This window comes from Lolium rigidum, chromosome 1 (genome assembly GCF_022539505.1).
Source record: "Lolium rigidum isolate FL_2022 chromosome 1, APGP_CSIRO_Lrig_0.1, whole genome shotgun sequence".
NCBI lineage: Eukaryota > Viridiplantae > Streptophyta > Magnoliopsida > Poales > Poaceae > Lolium > Lolium rigidum.
The window spans coordinates 290,703,935-290,726,540 of NC_061508.1; the positions used below are offsets into that span (position 1 = coordinate 290,703,935).

The 22,606-nt window shown below is 46.1% G+C and overlaps 2 protein-coding genes across 2 annotated transcripts in view; both read right to left on the bottom strand.

The window, feature by feature from the left end:
- The window catches only part of LOC124660063 (C2 and GRAM domain-containing protein At1g03370-like), a 27,782-nt gene extending 18,917 nt beyond the window's left edge, over positions 1-8,865 (bottom strand). The window contains exons 1-10 of the mRNA XM_047197859.1: positions 8,433-8,865; positions 6,902-8,263; positions 6,453-6,635; positions 6,031-6,308; positions 5,833-5,949; positions 5,314-5,573; positions 4,303-4,468; positions 3,934-4,206; positions 3,536-3,728; positions 3,271-3,293 (exon numbers count right to left, since the gene is read on the bottom strand). Of these exons, the coding sequence (XP_047053815.1) occupies positions 3,271-3,293; positions 3,536-3,728; positions 3,934-4,206; positions 4,303-4,468; positions 5,314-5,573; positions 5,833-5,949; positions 6,031-6,308; positions 6,453-6,635; positions 6,902-8,263; positions 8,433-8,865 (3,288 nt within the window). The remainder of the gene's footprint in view (positions 1-3,270; positions 3,294-3,535; positions 3,729-3,933; positions 4,207-4,302; positions 4,469-5,313; positions 5,574-5,832; positions 5,950-6,030; positions 6,309-6,452; positions 6,636-6,901; positions 8,264-8,432) is intronic.
- A 592-nt stretch (positions 8,866-9,457) lies between these two features.
- On the bottom strand, positions 9,458-14,442 carry LOC124695824 (26S proteasome regulatory subunit S10B homolog B). The gene is made up of 10 exons (XM_047228642.1): positions 14,313-14,442; positions 12,508-12,627; positions 12,168-12,304; positions 11,882-12,043; positions 11,681-11,767; positions 11,498-11,584; positions 10,972-11,109; positions 10,185-10,376; positions 9,995-10,093; positions 9,458-9,906 (listed from the first exon to the last, which is right to left on the bottom strand). Exons 1-10 carry the CDS (start codon positions 14,416-14,418, stop codon positions 9,832-9,834), a joined length of 1,203 nt encoding a protein of 400 aa, XP_047084598.1. The 5' UTR covers positions 14,419-14,442; the 3' UTR covers positions 9,458-9,831.
- Between the last annotated feature and the right edge of the window lie 8,164 nt (positions 14,443-22,606).

A 22,606-nucleotide genomic window follows, 5' to 3' on the forward strand; every position in this document is an offset into this window, starting at 1 on the left:
GTATGTGAAGAGGTGCATTACTTGCAACAAGTCCAAGTCCAAGTCTGAAGCCTCACGGTTTGTATACTCCGTTACCGGCACCAACTACACCTTGGGAAGATATTAGTATGGATTTTGTGTTGGGATTGCCGCGTACTAAAAGAGGCCATGATTCTATATTTGTGGTAGTGGACAGATTTTCTAAAATGTCACACTTTATTGCCTGCCACAAAAGCGACGATGCGTCGCATATTGCTAACCTGTTTTTCAGGGAGATTGTTCGACTACATGGAGTCCCGAAGACTATTGTTTCCGATCGTGATGTGAAGTTCATGAGCTACTTCTGGAAGACACTTTGGGGAAAGCTAGGGACAAAGCTACCGTTCGGTACTACTTGTCATCCCCAAACCGATGGTCAAGCCGAGGTGGTGAATCGAACCTTGTCACAACTGTTGAGATCCATGATCAAGAAGAACCTGAAGGAGTGGGAAGAGTGTTTGCCGCATGTGGAGTTCGCTTACAACAGGGCGGTACATTCTACCACGGAGTTGTGTCCTTTTGAGGTGGTGTATGGTTTCAAACCCATTACTCCACTTGACTTGTTGCCTTTGCCCATACATGAGAGAGTTAATATGGAGGCATCCAAGAGGGCAGATTTTGTGCGTAAGATCCATGTGAAGACTAAAGAGTTGATAGAGAAGAAAGGCAAGAGCAATGCTGCAAGGATGAACAAGAAGCGCAAAGAGATGTTGTTCAAGCCTAGTGATATGGTGCGGGTACATTTTCGCAAGGATAGGTTCCCGAAGCTGCGGAAGTCTAAGTTGAAGCCTCGTGGTGCTGGTCCTTACAAAGTGCTTGCCAAGATCAATGATAATGCATACTCGATATATCTTCCAGAGGATGAGTTTGGTCTCAGTAATTCTTTCAATGTTGCTGATTTGACACCATATGACGGAGAAGACCTTGGAGCGTCGGGGTCGACGCTTTTTGAAGGGGGGGGGGAGATGATGAGGACATCCCTACCTCACTACTACCTCCGTCATTACCAGCCGAAGATGAACCTGTCGTGAAGCTCAAGTCCAATGAAGTCGGGATTGGACCAATGACACGAGCTCGTGCGAAGCTACTTAAACAACAGGTGAACTTGTTCCTAAACGATACCTTGATTGATGAGAACTTTATACTACCTAAATCCTATTACTTATGTATCATCAGGTATGAAGAGGAGACAAGCATCGCACGAGGAGGAGAGGAGCAGTTGGACGTGAAGATGGACGTGAAGATGGACGTGAAGCTGGACAAGGAGCTGGACATGAAGATATCTCATGGACGCGCGAGGGAGGAGCGGGAGGAATGCGCGAGAGGAGAAGAAGAAGTCCAGGCCGGTCCAGCACCCGGTCAGACCGGCCCCCACGCCGGGCCGCCCGGTCCCTGGCCCGGTCAACCGGCCGCTAACCGGAGGGAGTGCATCGTACCGGCGGAAACCGGAAGCTCGCAGTTTCCCGGTTGCCGCCCGGTTGACCGGACCATTGACCGGACCGGCCGGTCCACGGCCCGGTCGACCGGATCCCGGACCGGACCGGTCCGAGTCTGTCTCGACCAGATCTATTCTGGGTCGGTTATTCTTGTATCTTTTCGACCAGAACTCGTCCCGGACGCCTATATAAGTGCCCAGGACGCCCCCTAGCTGCTTTAGACCACGTTTAAGATAAACCCTAGTTCTTAGTTGTTTGCTCTAGCAAAACTATTGAATCCCTACACCATATTGCTTGATATTGTGTAGATCCTGAAAAAGTCTTGTGTGATCTGCTGTTCCATTGGGAATTAGACGGTTGCAACTTACCGCTTCGTGGTCGGCGGCTACGTGCGCAAGTGTGTGGAGTTGCGAATATCTTGCAGGGTTGAGAGCTGTTGCATTGGCGACGGGGACCAATCGAGAGATCTCGTTGCGTCATACAAGTTATCATCCACTTCATCGTCGTGTTTCTCCGCTGCCATCACCCCGTGATCATCATCACCACCGTTGCTTACTGAGAATATCGGGCCACCCCATATCACTTCGTTCATGGGTGCCACTGCAGCGTGTGGAGCACTGAGACCTCTTTACGGAGGTGTCTTCACGGTTGGAGGATACAGCGAGGGATATTTTCTCCCAACATGGGTGGCAGTGTGACCTTCGGCTAGATCCTCCTAGCTAGTCTTTTTGTCTTCCACGAACTCTGTTTTTGTCGTCGAACACCACTGTGGTTTTGTAACAGATATTTGTGCGGCTGTGTGCATCTTAGTTATGCAGAGGCCGGGTCTATTGCGTTAAGTAATAAAGTGCCCATTTTCGAAAAAGTAATAAAAAATGTTGGAAAAACAATTATGTGAAACACGTGACTTGTAGTAGGATTTGTCTATGTAAGATATATAGATACCAGAAGAAAGTATATTAGGCATGTATGTAAATATTTTGAAAAATGTGTTGCCTACTCCCTCCATTGAGGAATAAGTGTACTTTTAGCTTTATCCTAAGTCAAATTTTGTTCAGCTTGACAAAGTAGTGATATTAATTTCGTGCAACAGATATTGCTAGTTTTTTCTATGAAGTCGATCAAACTTAGAAATAGTTTGACAAAGGACAAGTAATCATGCACTTATTTGTGGATGGAGGGAATACACAGTTGTCCATATCTGCCAAGATGTCAGGCAAAATATTGGTAAAATGTCAGCTGATATATCATCTATATCGGACATATATGTGTGAAAATGATACTTAAGATAAGATATGCTAAATATGTCGGTATCAGCCACTGTTTAGAACTTTGACAGGAGTACAGAAAAATGAACAAGAACAAAATAGTATACATGTATGACATATCACATATTTGTTTGATTGTTTCACGGTACAGCACGCGAACTCTGACAAGAACTTTGTGAAACAAATTTAGCTTCCTTTTACTATAACACTTGTCTAATACAGGTCAGCTGTGCGTATACAACTCTACTTTACTTCCTATGAGGCAACTGGTTAAAGCTGTATCAGAAATTGTTTTAGAAAAACGAACTGTTTCTGAAACAAGCTATTTACATTGTGGTGGCGCTGTCAGACTTCTCCGTCTGTGCAACTACTGCAAAAAATGTTGCCAATAGTTGAAGCATGTCGCACCGCAAGCAGACGGCAAGAGATGTACACTTTGCCTATTCCCCTCTCTGCTGGGCTCTTAAAACGAATTGCAATGATGGAATGGTCAACCTACTGTTAGTGCTGTACACAGGTTAGCTTGCACCTAGAAATTTGTCACAGACAGAAAAATCAGTGTCATTCTTGCCTGAGACAAAATGAAGGGAGTTGTTTCAGTCTTTTTCTGTCACTGTTCATATGAAACTACACCAGATTTATTTTCTTAGTTTCCACTCAGTGGTAATAATTCATTTCATAGGTAGGAATGAAAAAGATCATATACATTTGCTTTCCTGGCATTAATTTGATGCGAGTTCTGCTATGACTTTATCGTGATATTAGGATCATATAAAGAACGGTAAGGATCAAGAGATGCGCTAAAAAGGGTACCGTTTCTTGACGTAAGATCCTTTTCGACTTCAGAAAATAGCTCCTTCAATCTATTAGAGGTATTCGACATGATATTTTTTGTGACCTTCTTTTGTTGCTTGGTGCTCTTTAACCAGGCAATCCCCAACAAAACCTGCACACTGCAGGTGTTTGGTTTCGCTGGCACGTTCGCCATATGGTACTTTAGCTGGAGCTGTTAGAAACAAAATTGTAATCAAAAAATTTCTACATACAAGTTCAGCAACAAACATTTAGAGAACAAGCACACATAATAACACTTTAGTTTATGGTCTAGTTCAGAGTTAAGGCTAACAACAAAGTTGTTCAGAATGGTCAGAAACTCTCCGTAATAGTTGAAATATGTACCAGACCATAGAAGAATGGAAAGGGTTTCTTACACTAAAGTAGTCCCCAAGTAGAACACCTTGGAGTGTCATCACCTCTTCAATGGCCCACCCATCTTGGTTCACTAGGGCATACTTCTGTTGAGTGGTGCTTGCTTCTCCTCCAGATCGAGACAATGCTTTGTCAAACTTGTAGTTGATTTGCCGCTGGTATATATTTCTGTTTACAAGTTCCCATTCTGTTGACGAGTAATCCATACAGCCAGTCTTTTGCATCACTTTGTGTTCCAACTGACCTCCTGAAAACATCTCCATCAAGGACTCAACCTGAAAATACAGATGTGCATAGGGAATCCCAAAACAGATTATTTAGTGTGAAAACGGATAGTGACAAGCTCGTGTGAAGGTAAAAGTGACACTCACGTCCACAGAGAGAACTGACGAGAATATTTCAGACATTTTGACATCTTCATGGCTAAATAAGGACCCTGATTCTTCGGCCGGGAGTTCTTTCAGTTCAGACTCCTCCATTATCTCCCCCTTCTGTTCTGGACCCGGTGACCGCATTTTCCAAATCCCCATAATTATTCTGTCAGATAAAGGTTTATCAGTGTAATAAATTCATTGGCAAACCAGCAGAATAGCTTAGTAGGTAGTAGCATGGCAAGAATTCGAAAATACGAACAGCGGATTTATAATCGATAGAAAGTATAAATGTATTGTTACTCCGTTTGCTTATTTATATACCATGAGGTTGTGGATGTATAGAAGAACCTGAATATGAAGTATTGCGCGGTTCCTAAAAATCGTCCAGTTTAAGTGCTCATCTTGGCAGTTTGGGAATTCTAAAAGAGATGTCTTCAACAATAAAGACAGAGCATGGCAGGCTTTGGTGGCACAAACCAAAGATGAAGTGCTGGGCCTCCCGGGGCCTAGCATCTAAATCCTTGTCTTATCGGGATTTGACGTCTGTGGTCAAGACCCTTATACCTATCGTAATGCAAACTCTTGTTTTAATATTCATAAGAAAAAATCCCCATCAAATTCAATTTAACTGCTCTGCACGAGCCAAGCTCAACAGCCTTAGGTTCAAATCTCCGAAAAGCCTATAATGTTCAGAATTTCCTATGTTTACAACCATACTTTTGTATATAATAAAAACTATACTTAACTATACAAAATATTATTCTTTTATAGTTTTCTTCATTATCAGGCCAAGACAGCTTCGGGCTTCAAGACTGCGAACCAAAGTGTATTCACATCAGGCCAGATTACACGTGAACAGGTTATCTATTGAACTTCAGGAAACAATATCTTAATTATTTTCTTTTGTTTCGAAATTTGGATCTGAAATTCTGAAAAAATAATACTGTATAAGTTTGGGCCAGATGTCTCACTGGACCTCAAAAGCATACAAATGAAGGATAAAGATACCTGTGAGCATCACCGAACGAAACAAAGGACTGAAAATGGAACTTCAGTCTTCCATTGCTATCTGTTCCCTTGGCACCATGTTTTGCTTCTGACCCTCTATCCTTTCTCAGGATGACCATCAAGGATGGGCTGCCAATTGACAGTGTAGGAGGGATAACCTGGATATCATCAACGTCTTCCCACAAAAAGAAAAACTTCGTCTTGTGACCAAATATATTAGAGTAGAATCCAATTATTCTTGGAGAAAAAAAGAGACGCCCCTAAAAGAAAAAGAGTCGGTTCTTTGTTACTATAGAGAGCACAAAATGGAGAAAATACAAAATAGCGGCAAATGTCAAATGAGTCAAATGAATGCAAAACTATCGCGGTGATTCTCCATGGTAGTATGGTAATGCATGAACAGGTCTTCTTTCTTCTGATGTTGAACTCATATAAGTATTACGTCAGACAACATACCAAATCTTTGACAAGTCAAATTATAGCATCTTGCGCATAAGAAAACAATCATAAAAGTAATACCTGCAGTGGCATCTTCCGTTTTAGATGGCAGGTGAAATCATCAATGAGAAACTCTTCTGGAGGGAGGTTAAAAAGCTTCCGGAATGCTGAATTTGTTTGAGCTGACCGCAAATTTATCTACACATTGTGTCATATGTACTTTCAGAAATAAAAGATATGATGAAAGAAGTTTGGACAAAAAGTTGTCGAAGTCCTTACCTTCTTACCGACTTCTTTCCCCATCTTTGACAGGTAATTCATGACAACTTCAGTTCCTCTTGAGTTGTTCAAGAAGATTCTTAAGTGTAGCTTAGGATTGCTTGCTGGATCACACTTCCCATCTAGAGGAACCCATATGTCAGTTAAATCTGACAAACTGCTTGTCAGAAAGTTCACTTCAGCGTGACCAATGGGATCTCCATCGGATCGATTAGAATCATGAATAGCCACATCCATCCTTGATGGTGGATCATCCATTGCATCAAATTCGAATATCTCTAGAAATGCAAGCATCAAATGGGTCAGCTACATTCTATGCATATGAGAAGGTCAGTTAATGCGATACTATAACAAAAAAGATTGCCTGCTCTTCACAGCTGAGGACAAACCGACAAAACAACATCAAGGGGAATGAAACTAACCATTCCATTTTGGATCAGAGGTGTGGAATTTAATTGAGCTTGTTTTCCTCTTCGCATTGCAAGTAAAAACAGCATAAAGATCAAATAAGCCAGAGGAACCACCAATTACTATACCACTGCCCTCAATAAGTGCAACAGTCAGTATCCAACCATCTCCATGAGCTTTGACTCCATGATCACTACCTAATAAAGGAAAAAATTAAAGGCCAATAATTCTTAACTGCAACTGATATTATAAAGGAAACCAAGTAGCAATACAATATCAGAACATTATATAGAGAGCAAAATGTCCCTTGGTTGCAGTAGAAGACAATTCACCTCATCTAGTTTTAGAACAGCGCTTTCACTCTTACAGCATGTGCAACATAAGCATAAATCTAATAAAGAACATACATAATCATGTGAACCAGTTTCAGAGTAGATAACATAGTGGCTCCTGAGATATCTACCTCTTTGTTTCCATGCATTCGAAAAGCGCTTCATTACTTTCATGATATTCTGTCCCTGAAGGATCAACACAGCACAAACCACGACCTCTCCAATTGAATCGGGAAGGTCAATGCCAAAATACTCAAGCCCATTCATCGCTTTGGGCTTTGATAAATGAAGGTGTGCTATAATATATAGCCCCACGATAACAGAGACTATGAATGTGAAGTTCCCGAGGAAGCGGACAATCAGCCTCCAGCTCGGTTCTTTTTGTGTATGCAGTGAAGCTAAAATCTTTGCTTTGCTTGCATTAGCATCATCAAGCTCAGCTATTTTAAACTTTTGGGACAGTACTTCAGAAAATTGTGCATAACCTTCTGACATGCCTTGTTTTGCCCCATTTTCAATCATTCCTTTTATCATTGTGCTCTGAACAAAGTTGATCCGCCAACTTACAGTAAGATGTGTTGTTTGCTCTTCAGATGATAACTGGGGACCTGGCGTTATAGAGTACAATATCTCTATCTTGAAACAATTTCCACAAGGAACATCAGGAGTGCTAACAATAGACAAAACAGCAAAAGAATTCCCAGCTGCTTTCAAGTATTTCTGCTCTTCTGTGGCCTTGCAAGCTTTAACCAGCTTACTCGCTGCTTTTATGTAAGTTAATGTTCTTCGCAAACAACCATCGTTGCTATCGATCTTCCATGGTTCAATCTGAAATCCACTTGTTCCTTGAAGTTCTGCTACTGCCGGCCAGAAATCTGAATTTGGAGAAAACAAGAGCGTATTCAGTCCGGCTGGTGCAGTGACGTAAGATTCGTCAACCAGAACGCCGTTAGACAGCTTGGCTGGCATTTCAGCGCCTTGATCTTTGGACTCCATGATTTTCAGTAGCTCATCAAGGCTCGACTCAGGTGGCGTGCGGTTCTCAGGACTTTCACGTTCTTCAGAGCACACTTTCGGCTCTGGGGACTGATCCACCACCGACTCAGCGTCGGAGACAACTGCAGGCACAACGGCGTCGACAGGTTTCCGAAAGAAATAGCGAGACAAGACCTCCACCATCGACGACGTGTTGGCCGTCGCATCAGTTTCAGCGGCCGTTCCAGGCTCGGTGACTGCTTGTTCGATGCTGCTCCGGGGTGGCTGGTCCACGAAGCTATCCGCGGATCGTTCGAAGCTGCTCTGTGATCCTCGGTCCAAGCTGGCCACGGCTGAGAGGTCAATGTAGCTGTTGGTGGTTGACAGAGCTCCACGTTTGGTCCCGATTGACCTGTCTGAACTGGATGATACGCCGTCCGAAGTGGGGCGCGGTAGAGGTTGCAATTCTTCGGACATGTGCGTTCGTGTGGACAGGGATATGCGCAGGCAGATTTCCCCTGCAGATGGAAGATAATTAGATGGTCCCAAGATTACCAGAATATGCATTTTTTTTACTTGTGCATGATATATCATGATTTGCTTATACAAATTCAACCAATAACCGAATCAACAGAACCGCAAAAGAGCAAAAACACGATGTAGATGAATGCAGCGATAGGTAGATACCGCGGCATTTCCTCTTGGACTTGCTGCTCTTGGGCTGGAGCTGGTACCAGGCGGTGCCGAGGGAGAGGCCGTCGGTGTCCATGACCTGGGAGAGGGGCACCTTGACCCTGCCGAGGTGGTCGTTGCTGAAGTACTTGTCCTCGTTGAGCACGGACACGGCGAGCTCCTCGGTGACGTCGCCGACGAGGAAGCTGAACTCCTCGTCCCAGACGGGGGCGAGGTTCTTCTTGACGACGGTGGTCTTGGCCCGGCGCTTGCCGAGCTGCAGCTTGACGAAGGGGTCGCTGGTGCCGTTGACGTGCACCGCCAGCAGGCCCCGCGCCTCCACGACGCGCACCAGCAGCTTCATCGGCGACGGGGCAATCTGCCGAGCGCTCCCCGCGCACTCCTCCGCCGCCCCCACCGTGGACGCCACGCTCTTGAGCTTTGTCATGCGATCAAAACGTATATATGGAAAAATGCAGAATTGGGGATCAAAGATCGATCTTTCCGACCCTGTTGTTGCGCGGAGAATTCACGGAGAAATCGAGATGGGAATGGATCAAAGCTGGCTTGCCATGTTTGGTTTGGTTCCTTGTGTGCCGAATCGAGATGAGAGATGGGGGCGGTTTCCCCGCGTCCGGCCAGGTGCTCGCTAATTTTGGTTTTGAGCGCGCCTCCAGCCTCGAGATTGGTGCGACGGAGATGGAGCGATGGGAGAGGACGAGGCGTTTCGACCCAACGCGTGGCGGCGACGACTCCGACCTGCTTGGGCTGCTTCACGTTTCCTTTTTATCCGTCTGAAAAAATAACATTCTCCTAACAGGAATTTATTGTGGAAAAGTAACGAGATATACCTCAGATAGAGCCATAGATAGAGGGAAAATTTGGCCAAACAGCCACAGATATTCGTTCAGCACGATCATGTTTGTAAAATACAGAAGTCCACATGAATCAGGTCATTATCAGCACAGAAGGAATATATCCCTAACAACAGGGCAAAGTAACATTGCACATTCCAAGGTAGAGTAATAGGGAGGAGCACACGCTGCAAATGTTCCTTCTTGGACATTCCTTAATTCCAGGTAGAGTAACAGAAGACAGAAACACAAGTTGCAATTGTTACATTTTTCCAACATTTCTTGATTCCAAGCAACTAGGAGAAGCAAACGTTATAAATCTAAGAATAGCTGTCGCTCAAGTAGGCCGGTTTCAGAATGAACACCGGCGTGTACATGGAATCTGTTTTCAACGAAGCCGAGACGAACTTGTGCGGCAAGGGCATACATCCCAAAGCATATACAATGCAGAAACGTACATGATCGCTCTGGTATTGCCAGGATGACAAACTCCGCCATGGTAGAAGTAAAGGCTCAGTAAATCATCTCGAGTTTAGACAGTGGTGTCCTACTCTGATCTCTTATTCCTTGCCAAAGTCTGCGCTGTAGTGGGCGCTAGACTCGAGCTTCTTGGCATCATTCAGCTTTCGCACCGCCTGCAATCATTTTGTCACGAAACTAACATGGTGAGTACTGGCTTCCTTTGGTTAGGATGCAGATAGAAAAATAGCAGCAATGTCCCACCTTCATGAAGTCCTCGTGGATGACATAGTCACGCTCTGCCCGGATGGCAGCCATGCCAGCTTCAGTGCAGACATTGCGCAAATCGGCACCGTTGAAGCCCTGGAACCACAGTGCATAGGTGTTAAGGCTTCAGAGATAATCAGATAACAGAGCATTACAAGGTGTTAGATAGGTTACTGAGATAAACTACCTCAGCGAGCTTAACAATAGCCTCATAATCAATTTCACCATGTTTGGCGATACCAGCTGCGTGGATTTTCAGCACCTCTGTCCTCGATTGCTCATTCGGCAATGGAATTTCTATCTTCCGGTCCAAGCGTCCAGGACGAAGGAGTGCAGGATCCAAGACATCAGGCCTGTTGGTCGCCATAATCATCTTGACCTGTATAGGCAGAAGAGCTCTCTTGTTACACATAAAACTCTTATTACGCATAATTCACATTAAAAGGAGAGACATTAAGTACATCACCAAACATGTGCACGCCATAATATTAGACAAGCAATCAGTGACAACCAGCATATCTTCAAATTTTCAAGGTCTTGTTTTAATACATTTCTGAAGTTTCTACACAGAAGTTCCCATTCCACAACTGGCCTGATGAGCAATAAGCTGCTCCATACAATAGCCTTATCTTGCAGGCAAGAAGGTACTCCCTCCGTCCATAAATAAGTGACTCAACTTTGTCTAGATTCCGATGTATCATGATGTATTTTAGTTATAGATACATACCTCCAAATCTAGAAAGAGTTGGGACACTCATTTTAGGACGTAGGGAGTAGCTCATAAGACAACTAAGATAGATTGATTCCATAACTAACTAACTAGTTCACCATTACAATTGATCAACCAAAAAATCATCTAGTTACAAGTAAGCATCGTATCAGTATCATTGTATAATACCTAATCATAGTTGCTAATATGTTTTACCATAACATGCTGTCATAACACGTGCACACAGAAAAGAAAAAAGATGTACCTTCCCAAGCTCATCAAATCCATCTAACTGATTTAGGAGCTCCATCAATGTCCGTTGGATTTCACGATCTGCACTAGTGCCCTCACTGAATCTTCGGCCACCAATGGCATCGATTTCATCCATGAAAATAATGCATGGCTAGACAAAAGGATCAGGAAAAAAAAAGATAAAACATTAATGAGTGACCTCGGTACACACTACACGGTACATTAAATTATATGCTTTACGGAAACAAACATAGAACTTAGAGTGCCATTCAGACATGCATAGTGACTTCAAAGTGAAGATGTTTCCATTGATTTCTCTGGCAAAGTACATCTAGAGTTAGGGTGCCATCTAGTGTTCGCCTACTGAATCGACTTTCTGCAGCTACTTCATGCACAAACTTAGAAGCAAAATATATTTGGCCACGAGAGAAGAAATGCAGTTTACTGTTTACATTGTTCTGATTTTAATAGTTTTCCAACAAAAATGAAATGTTTAGCAGAAAAAGATACATATAGAAACAAAGCATAATCAAACATACTTGATGCTCACGTGCATAGTTGAACATTTCTCTTATAAGACGGGCACTTTCACCAATATATTTGTCAATGATAGCACTTGAAACAATCTGCATTAGCAATACAAATTAGTTCAAAATATTATATTACAGATGTCCAAATAAGAGATTGCTAACATGTAACAGCATTAAAGAAAAAAACCAAACCTTTAAAAAGTTTGCATCAATGTTGCTAGCGATAGCTCTAGCAAGCAATGTCTTCCCAGTTCCAGGTGGGCCATAGAGCAGAACGCCCTTGAATGAATAAAGCAGTATTTAGTACATCTCAAGATTGTGAAAATTGCATGCTTCTCTCTGAGCTAACAGCATAGTATGTTATCTCAAAAGAACAAATTTTCTTCAAACTACCTTTGGCGGTTTAATCCCAACACGGAGAAAGAGTTCAGGATTCATAAGCGGTAACTCGATAGACTCTCGCAGTTCCCTTATTTGATCTGATAATCCACCTACAGCTGAGTAACTGACATTGCCAGGGTCTTCATGTAGCATGTTATAGACCACCGGATCAACCTAAGCAAAGGAAAATTAGTACTTTATTCATGTTTTTTAGTTAGCAAATAAACCCGTCATGCTACAAACTGAACTTCAAAAGATAATCAACTAAACCATAGATGAAAAGCCAATACCCATATACCTCACGTGGTAGAGTGCGCATAATGGTTAAAGTTGTCATGTCAAGAACAACCCGCGTTCCAGCTGTCAGCTTTTCTTTGTCAACTTTGCTTCTGCAGCCAACCACATAACGTGGCCCACTGCTGGCTTTGACGATAACTTCAACAAAAACAGGTTTCAGTCGCTAATTTGAGAACGAAAAGGTTTATTACCATGAGTATAAACATTTCATGTTGCTACACAGAATAACATGCAATATGATGATGAAATTGATTGTTAAGAATAGAATGCATGTCTTGTATCATTGTTTGTACAGAGAAATTTTTGTTTCAAAACCAAAAAAAAAAAGCCTTTTCACTTACATCTTTCAGTGTCCAATGGCCGAAGTACTTCACCAATGATTTGGCCCACACTCTGCAAAGACTTCAAGTCATCTTCTGTTTTATCATAATCTTTCTTTGCCTTTTTTAGGTTCTCCCTAGCTGCACATAAATAAGTAAATTTATCAAACAACAGCTATCTAACAAACTGTGAATAATGTCATCCATAGTTCAACAAAATCATTATCTAAAAAATTGACCAAGCAGGAACCATTGCACATGTGGACAACAGGACCAGTGAAACAAGTTATTATGCATGTGCTAGATTGAGTAGATAATTGGCATATCAAAGGCACAGGAATGTCTTGGTCAGGTAATCAATCCCAGTCAGTCCACTTGACAAGGATTAAATGCAGATTCTAGAGGTAATTACACACAGATCAAAGGAACTACAGAAGATCACTACGCATTTCAATCTGTTTTACTGTCAGTCAGAGACGAAAATCGCTCCATTACATGTTTCACTTTTAATAGTAGATTACGACAGGATGAGTATTTACGATACTTTGAGAAGTTTGCTCTATTCTGTTTGTTGGTTATTCTGGTCCATTTGTTTGTGAGGTTACTTCCAAGAGATGGTAAAGTTTGAACTGTTATTTGTTTAGAATGTGAAGTCAGTAGTTTGTCGGGAGTGCTAAACCTGGACATCATAATAACATTTGGCTAGTTTATTTTGTTTTCATGATCTGTTGAGGCAATTGCAATCTCAAAAGCATGGTTTAAAAAAGGCATGTCTAGGTGCTAGGCGACAGCAAAACACCTAGCGCTTAATCGTGCTATACATGAGCTTAAGTACACCTAGGCATGCGCTTAGGCAATATAGGCGCTAGACCGAGGCAAAACTAGGAATTAAAACCTGGCTCAAAAGATTATTAATTATTTGCTCACCTGATCGAGATACTGGGTAGTCACTCTTCTTTCCTCTGTGAAGTTCTAATTCTGTGATGTTAAGGTGTCAACGATCTCAGATTTGGTGGTCTATGTATCCAAGTTCTATGTTTATGTGTCTGTTTATTTTTCTATTTTCTCCTTCGCTCCTTGTATTGGGTTGCTAGTGACATGGTTATGAACATGAGCATGTATAGAGTAGTCTTTCCTTGGTTTGGGTTCCATCCATGGATGTTCTTGGACTCTTTCTAGTGGTTATGCTTGGTCCTAGCTAGTAGTATTTCCTTTGTTTGGGTTCCATCCTTGGATGTTCTTGGACTCTTTCTACTGGCTATGCTTGGTCCTAGCTGCGGCTTACTTATACAATTAGTTTCAATGCAACATTGTTTGGTGAGGCCCAGAGCATCTACAGACTACACCTTAAGGTGTGATAGATACAAAACAAAAAAGTTTGGTATCGTTATGTTTTTACTAAATTTTGCCAACATCTAATTTGACAATCTGACGGTTTAACACTTCATCCCAAGTTCCTCATGTTCCCATCTTGTGAAATCCACTGAAGCTCTCCCAAATCGAGGCCCGCATCAAGTTCACAACACCCTACCAACCTAAAATCACATCCTCGGCGAGCAATTAGCAACCAACCACCAACCTAGCCGAGAAGAACAGCCAAGGCGTCCTCGCGGCAGGCCCAAGCGCGCAACTCCCTAACTCGAATTGGTCAAAACCGAAAACCCTAGCCCGCAACCCTCCTAAATAATCACGGAAAACCAGATCCTATCTTCCAGTAGCCAGCAACCCTATCCAGGGCCCGCGGGTAGCTCGGAGCGAGTCAACTAGTCTGAACCCTAGAGATCGAACAAGCATCCAGAGGACTGAGGGAGGGGGCATCGTGTTACCTGTGCGGACCCTCGTCTCCAGCTCCCGGCAGTTGAGGAGCTTGTTGCGGTAGTCGGTGACCACGGTGCGGCGGCGGGCGGCCGCGGCATCGTCGGCCTCGGCCATCGCTTCCTCGGCGGCGGCGGATCGGCTTTGCTTCCTTCCCAAGAAGAAGGCGGAGCAGAAGGAGGACTTGAAATCTCGCCCTGTGCGGTGCTGTGGTTTTATTATGGTCGTCTGGCAGAACCGGGTTCCGGTCCGGTGCGAACCCGTATTTCTGTTCGTGTATTCTAGAAACTAGCATAGAGGCCGTGCCAGAATTAAATAAACAACCTTTTCATATCATATGTTTAAATTCGAAATTCAGTTTTACCCAAATAGCATGAAGTCCCCTGACAAATCTTTTGTAACCATCCGGCTAATAAAAGATGTCTCAACTTTATCTAAATTTTGATCCAGATTTAGATAAACTTGAAACTTCCTTTGTTGGACGGATAGGAGTACCATGCCATAGTGAAAATCACACAAATTAATTTTCAACGTGTAAGAGTGAAAATTACATAAAATTAATTTTTAACATGTAATAGAGAAAATGAGAGGACCATTTGAATGGTGTGTTAGTGTAAATCACAACACAAATCTAACAATAGAGTTTAAAATGGAGGTGGCCTTCGTGTTGTGGGACTATGGGCGTGTTGCGGTCAGAAACCCACCGGCGGGCAGCGACTGGCAACACCGTAGAGCCGGGAACAACTAGGGCTGCGGCTGGCCCCAGTCCCTCAGAGCGACGGCCCGCAAAGCCTTCTGGTCACACGTCCGATGCTATCGCAAGGGCGTGCCACCTGACCTATACGCAGTCGGGGAAGGTGTTGGATGATGCCTCGCTTAGTTTCTGCATGGCATACACGTAAACGTTAAATACGAGCCTCGATCGGCTCTCGAGGTTGTCTCGTGAATCGGCTCAAAGAGCCGATCCACCCATGATTCGTACGAGGTGTACGAATATATGGTGGTCTCGCTTGATCAAGATAAAGCTAATGCGATCTACGACGATTTAGGGTTTTCACCGCATAATCGGATCATCCTACTCACGATTGGGCCTCGCGCTCGCGTACGGTGATCGTAAGCCGATCCTAGACGGGGCCTAAAAACCAACACGAGGTTGATCCCCGGAACATCCTGTCTAGGGCTAGCAAACTACACCCTACACGCCGCTGGATCCTCCAACCCTTTGTAAAGCCTAACTATTGCGAGATATTAAACTAATCCTTGAAGAACAAGGAGCAACCGTAACGGATCGGATCTACTAAATAATGATCAAGCGGGGTGCCGCCCCTACACCTAAGATAGGTGTAAGGGCGGCTAGATGTATAAGGGTTGCACTACGACGGCATATGATACGAAGAGCAATGCTAACCCTAACACATCTAAGATAACTACGTTGCTCGCCATCAAAAAGGCTTCGGCACGAGCAACGCATGAACAACGTGAAGCTTGTGCTGCCTAGATCGCAAGATGCGATCTAGGCAGCATGGTGCTTACCAGGAGAAACCCTCGAGACGAAGGAGTTGGCGATGCGTCGAGATTGATTGTGTTGAACGTTGGTTGTTGTTTATTCCATAAACCCTAGATACATATTTATAGTCCAGGGGACTTTCTAACTCAAGCGTGCACCTAACCGTGCACGGGTAAAACTCTAACTCCTAACCGACACGTATCCTACTATGGTACAGATACACGGCAATTAGCCCAAACTTGGTACACAAGGCCGATTCACGTATTTCTTCCATGTATATTCTTCAAACCCATCTTGATCGCGGCCCACCTCTGACTCGGTCAAATTCTGGTGATAACACATGCCCCCTGGTTTTGGAAATGACATTTCCAAAATCATCACGCTTTCTCTCGTCGGGTCATGTCGTGGCAGAGCAGAGCTGCCGCGGAATCTTCCATCATTTCGCCTCGCCTCCTGGGCTTCTCTGCACGAATTGATAATTTCGGCATAACGTCCTCGAGAACCGTCATGGCATTAAATCTCCACTACACTCCCTTTATTTATCTGTGCCAAACGGCTCACCACTCCATCCCCTTGCTCTGTTCTGTCCACCCGCGCCAAAAAACCCTCTCCCCCTGTAGCAATGTCTTCCTCCTCCTCTTCCCCCTTGGGTCTCCCCCTCCAATCGTCGCCGAAGAACAAGAAAGAGGATGACCTCCACTCCGGGGCGAACCCCATCTCCTCTGACAAGGAGAAGAAAGAAGGAGAAGTAGAGAAGACCAAGGCCTCCCCCTCCGCCGAGGCTCCCGCCGAAGAAACGCTCCCGCATGTGGGCGGACAGCGAGGACGACGATGACGACGAGGAAGGAGAAGAGGAGGATGAGGAAGATGATTCCTCCTCTTCCGCCGGGTACCCGCCGACGAAGCGCTTCCGCACTTGGGCGGACGGCGAGGATGATGATGATGACGAGGAGGAAGCTCCGGCCAACGGCTGGGGCAGCAACGGCGAGGAATTCTCCGGCAGTAGTGCCGATGGCGACGCCGACGACGATGCTAGCGAGGAGTAGTCATGTAGGATTAGCAGCCCCTTGAGCAATCGGCTCTTCTTTTGTTCTTCCTTTCTTCCTTGAGCAGTCGGCTCTTCATTGTAAGAAATCCCAATATTAATGAAGAATTTCCCTTAACTTGATTTCGCCGATTTCTTTTCGTACTGATTTGGCCGATTGCTAATTTGATCACCGCTCAATAAGCCGATGGCAACACATCGGTAACCTGCGAACCTTGCTCAAATTCAGATCCCTAAACTTCCAACCGAACAGGCCCAATCCGCAGTCACTGAGCGTAATGTGGGATTCAACGGTAAAAACCCCTGAAATAAATGCCTGGCCTCAACATTAACCTCAGGTTTCCAGACATTTTCCTGCCAGACCCTTCTCTTCCAAATCCCCTTCGCTTTCAGGGGCTCTCTGAGGCCATTGCTAACTCAAGCTGAGATATAAAACCAACCGATTTCAACAAAATCGGCTCCTTATAGCAAAGGGTCCTTCAGGGAAAGCTGCCCCCCGAGCCTCAGTCAAGGCGGGAAAGGTAGTGAGTCCGCCCAATGTGCCGCCATTGGCCTCAAATCATAACGCAGAGCCAGCCGATTCCAACAAAATCGGCTTCCCAGAGCAGAGAACCTTCAGGGTGAGCTGCCCCCCAAGCTTCTTCAGTCTACTTCTTCGTCTTTGCAGGTCAGATCGGCTCCGTTCCTTCGGTGGATCTGATGCAACCCTCCCTTAACCTGATCTGCACATCCATGCTGCTCTTGGCATTGGTCAGGGTCATGATTATCTAAGTCGATGTCTGCTGCATCGGCTGTGCTTAAAAAAATTTGAATTTTTTACGGCCGATTTATGTATCGGCCCCATACCTCAATACCCATCATCAAAGGATATCTTAGGCTGCTGGGCATTTGTAAAACGCTTATACTGCATATCCTCGTGTTTTATCCACCTGGGTGCCCCCCCGAGCCGATTCTTTCAAGGGATTTGATGGTATCGGCTCTGTTGGACCAAATGTTGAACCCAGGCAGAATGGATGGTGAGGATAATTTTGGCCGATTCGTCGGAATCGGCCTCCACGTTGCTTGTTCGATGAAGGTTTTGCAATGTCCCTCCATAAATTTTTGGGGCCGATCACAAGGATCAGCCTCGCCACGTTTGCTCATTGATTTGCTCCAGCTACATGGTTAGGCCAGTGGATACGACCAGCCTAACTTCATCCTCTGTCATGTCGATGCGCTCGCCGTCGTCCACCTTGAGTGCATCGTTTAATCCTCGAGCGAGTAAACTCCGTTGGGAGGATGAACACCATGTTTGTGCCAGCCGATGTTTCATCATCGGCTTTCCTTTGCTTGGGGCGCCACTCTTTTCTTTGTGGCCGACCTTCTTCGTCTAGGGTTCGCTGAATTTTGGCGGCCAGATCAGGCCGTGCCTTCCTCAACGTGTGCGGGTATAATCTTTCGGCTTCTTCCAACCCACGCGGACGCTGAACCCTTCGCTTCGGGAACGGGCCGAGCCCATCGGGGCACCACCTTGGCCGATGATACTTGTCTTCTTCATCATCGTCCTCCGGTTCCTCGAGATCTTCCACCCGAGCGGACTCGGCATGCTTGTTCGAGGCGGGAGAGGCCCTAGACGTTTGAACACGGACACGTTAGCTGCATCCTTCTTCCTTTGTTTGCATTCCGGGCAATTGCCGATTGTTGGCAATCGGCTCATTCCTGAATCCCAGCAGTGTACGAAGAAGGGGCAGTCCCAGTGCCTATCCACGTCGTCTTGCTCCCTCGACTTTTCCTTGGCGTGGCGCTCATATCGCTCCTCGTCGTGATCACGCCGACGACGTCTCCTGTCGTCCCTAGCCAGACGATCTTCTTCATCATCGTCGTTGTATCGCCGGCGTTGGTCGTATTGACCCACATACTTGTTGAGGAGGTGATCAGAGAGAGGTCGCTGATATCTTATGTTCTTCACTTCTCCCTCTGTGACGTAGCGCTTGCCGTCGTGGCGGAGCCGATCGCGCGGAGCGGCTTCCTCTGTGTCTTTGCTATGAGAGCAGCTGCCCTCATCTCCATCCTTACCGAGTGGTGCCCGAGTCCGACCATGTTGATATTGCACGAGAAATCTGGCTGGCACCCTCCATGGTAAGTGTACTCCACCATGTTAATGGCGGGGAAGGGGTGTGTGTCGACCTTCATGGCGTACTGGTTGAAAATTAACCGCCCTTTTTCTATCGCCATTTGGATCTGCTGACGCCACACCCTGCAGTCGTTAGTGGTGTGAGTGAACGTTTTATGCCACTTGCAGTATGGCTTTCCGTTCAGCTCCTGCACCGTAGGGATCTTGTGGCCTTCGGGTACCTTTATATGCTTCTCCGTGAGTAAGAGATCGAAAATCTGCTCAGTTTTGGTCACGTCGAAGTCGAACCCTTTTGGAGGGCCTTGTGGCTTTACCCATTTGCAGGACACGGGGCCTGCCGCTCGAGTCCATTCAGTCACGGCTACCTCTCGATCTCCCGCAGCACCTTCATCCTCGTCTGCATCAACCAGGGCCACCGCACGTTTGAATTTGTCCTGGTAAACATCTGGGTGGCGCTGTTCATATGCTGACAGTTTCTGCACCATGTGCGCCAATGAAGGGTAGTCTGCTTGGGAGGCCACGTCCTTGATCGATGATGAGAGACCCACCACCGCCAACTCGACTGCTTCTTTTTCACTTACGTGAACCGAATAGCATCGGTTCCTCACGGTTCTGAAGCGCTGGATGTATTCGACACTGTTTCCCCGCGCTTCGTCGTACTTGTGCTAGATCGGCAATGCCAGCCTCGGAAGCCTCTGAGTGATACTGCTCATGGAACTGCTCTTCCAACTGCTTCCAAGTCCGGATGGAGTTCGGTGGCAGCAATGTGTACCATCCGAAAGTCGATCCTGTGAGGGACTGTGCGAAGAACCTGTTGACGTCAGAAACCCCCTGGCGGGCAGAGACGGGCAACACGGTAGAGCCGGGAACAACTAGGGCTGCGGCTGGCCCCAGTCCCTCAGAGCGACGGCCCGCAAAGCCTCCTGGTCGCACGTCCGATGTTTATCACAAGGGCGTGCCACCCGACCTATACCCGGTCGGGAAGGTGTGGATGATGCCTCGCTTAGTTTCCTGCAGGGCACACACGTAAACGTTAAATACGAGCCTCGATCGGCTCTCGGGTTATCCCGTGAATCGGCTCAAGGAGCCGATCCACCCATGATCCGGACGGGGTGTCCGAATATATGGTGGTCCTGCTTGATCAAGGTAAAGCTAATGAGATCTACGACGATTTAGGGTTTTCACCGCATAATCGGATCATCCTACTCACGATTGGGCCTCGCGCTCGCGCACGGTGACCGTAAGCCGATCCTAGACAGGGCCTAAAAACCAACACGAGGTTGATCCTCGGAACATCCTTTCTAGGGCTAGCAAACGCCACCCTACACGCCGCTGGATCCTCCAACCCTTTGTAAGGCCTAACTATTGCGGATGTTAAACTAATCCTTGATGAAACAAGGAGCAACCGTAACGGATCAGATCTACTGAACTATGATCAAGCGGGGTGCCGCCCCTACACCTAAGATAGGTGTAAGGGCGGCTAGACATGCAAGGGTTGCACTACGATAGCATGTAACATGAAGAACAATGCTAACCCTAACATGTCTAAGATAACTACGTTGCTCGCCATCAAAAAGGCTTCGATACGAGCAACGCATGAACAACGTGGGCAGGCTTGTGCTTGCCTAGATCTCAAGATGCGATCTAGGCAGCATGGTGCTTACCGGTAGAAACCCTCGAGACGAAGGAGTTGGCGATGCGCCGAGATTTGTTTGTGGTTGAACGTTGGTTGTTGTTTATTCCATAAACCCTAGATACATATTTATAGTCCAGCGGACTTTCTAATGTGGGCGTGCACTAAACCGTGCACGAGATAAACTCTAACTTTTAATCTAGATACAATCTACTATAATTAAAGATACATGGGCAATCTAGCCCAAATTCCCCGTGCAAGGCCGCTTCAGAGATCTTCCACGTGTAATCTTTCAAGCCCATCCTGATCGCGGCCCACCTCCTGATTTGGCCAAAATCTGGTGATAACACATGCCCCCCTGGTTTTGGTAATGATAATTTCAAAACCACTCTGTTTTTCCTTCGAAGGGTCATGTCGTGGCAGAGCAGAACTGCCACAGAATCTTCATCATGATGCCTTGCCTCCTGGGCTTCCCTGTATGAATTGTCAATTTCGGCATCGCGTCCTCGAGAACCGTCATGGCATTAAATCTCCACTACACTCTCTTTATTTATCCGTGCCAAACGGTTCACCACTCCATCCCCTTGCTCTGCTCTGTTCGCCAAACCAAAAAAACCCTTCTCTCCTGCAGCCATGTCTTCCTCTTCTTCCTCCGCTTCAGGCCTCTCTCTCCAACCGTTGCCGAAGAACAAGGAAGAGGACGATCCCCGCTCCGGGGCGCACCCCATCTCCTCTGACAAGGAGAAGAAGGGAGGAGAAGCGGAGAGGACCAAGGCCTCCCCCTCCGCCAGGCTTCCGCCGAAGAAGCGCTCCCGCATGTGGGCGGACAGCGAGGACGACGATGACGACGAGGAAGAAGAAGATGAGGAGGAGGAAGATGATTCCTCCTCCTCCATTGGGTATCCTCCAACGAAGCGTTTCCGCAGCTGGGCGGATAGCGAGGATGATGATGATGACGAGGAGGAGGAGGAAGCCCCAGCCGACGGCTGGGGCAGCAGCGGCGAGGAGCTTCCCAGGAGCAGCGCCGACGACCTCGACGACGGTGATGACGAGGACAGCGACGACTAATAGAGTAGGACTAGCAGTAGTAGTGCACTAGGCACCAGATCCCTCTTTTGAGAGCCATCGGCTCTTCTTGTAAAGCCGCTCTTTTGAATCAATGAGAATTGTTCTTTCAATTTCTCCTTTCATTAATCCAATTTCCATCCTCCCTCTTGCCACACCAAGTCCGATAGTAACGAATCGGGCCATTACTGTTTCTCTCGACCGTGGCGTTTTGCGATCCCGCAGCCGATGACTGTTCATCGGCTAATTTGAGAAACCAGTCTCTTCCTTTTCTTGCAGCACCAGCACGGTCCAAACCTCGTACCAGACGACGGTTTTTCCTTCCCAGTTCCTCCCTAAGAAGATCATGATGCAGTGACAGCCGAGGTAACTCCGATCGGCTCTTTAAAAAATAGGGCACCTACCAGGCCCGTTGCCCCCCGAGTCTCCGCCAAGGCAAAACAGAGACAAGGATACGCCACTTAGCTGTATGGACCTGGGCTTGATCATGTCTGAGGGAGCTTTTTATGCAGAACCAACCGATTTGAACATAAATCGGCTTCCCAGGGCAGAGAGCCTTCAAGGGGAGCTGCCCCCCAAGCTTCTTCAGTTCTTCCTGCACCTTGCCGGCTAGATCGGCTCCTTTCCTTTGGTGGATCTCATGCAATCCATCCTTGACCTGATCTGCACGTCCAAGTTGCTCTTGGCGTTGTTCTTGAAGAGAGGATCCGAGCCCTTAAACCACTCCATTGAGGAGTTCTTCCATTAAAATCTCCCTTCGTGCTCCATTGATCCTCTGAACGTACCAGTTATTCCTCTTGAGTCGATGGCCATGCATCGGCTTTCATATCCTCAAGTCGATGACTGCTGCATCGGCTGTGCTTAAAAATTTTCGAATTTTTTGGTTTTCTTTATACGGCCGACTGGTGCATCGGCCCCCATACTCCAATACCCATCACCAAA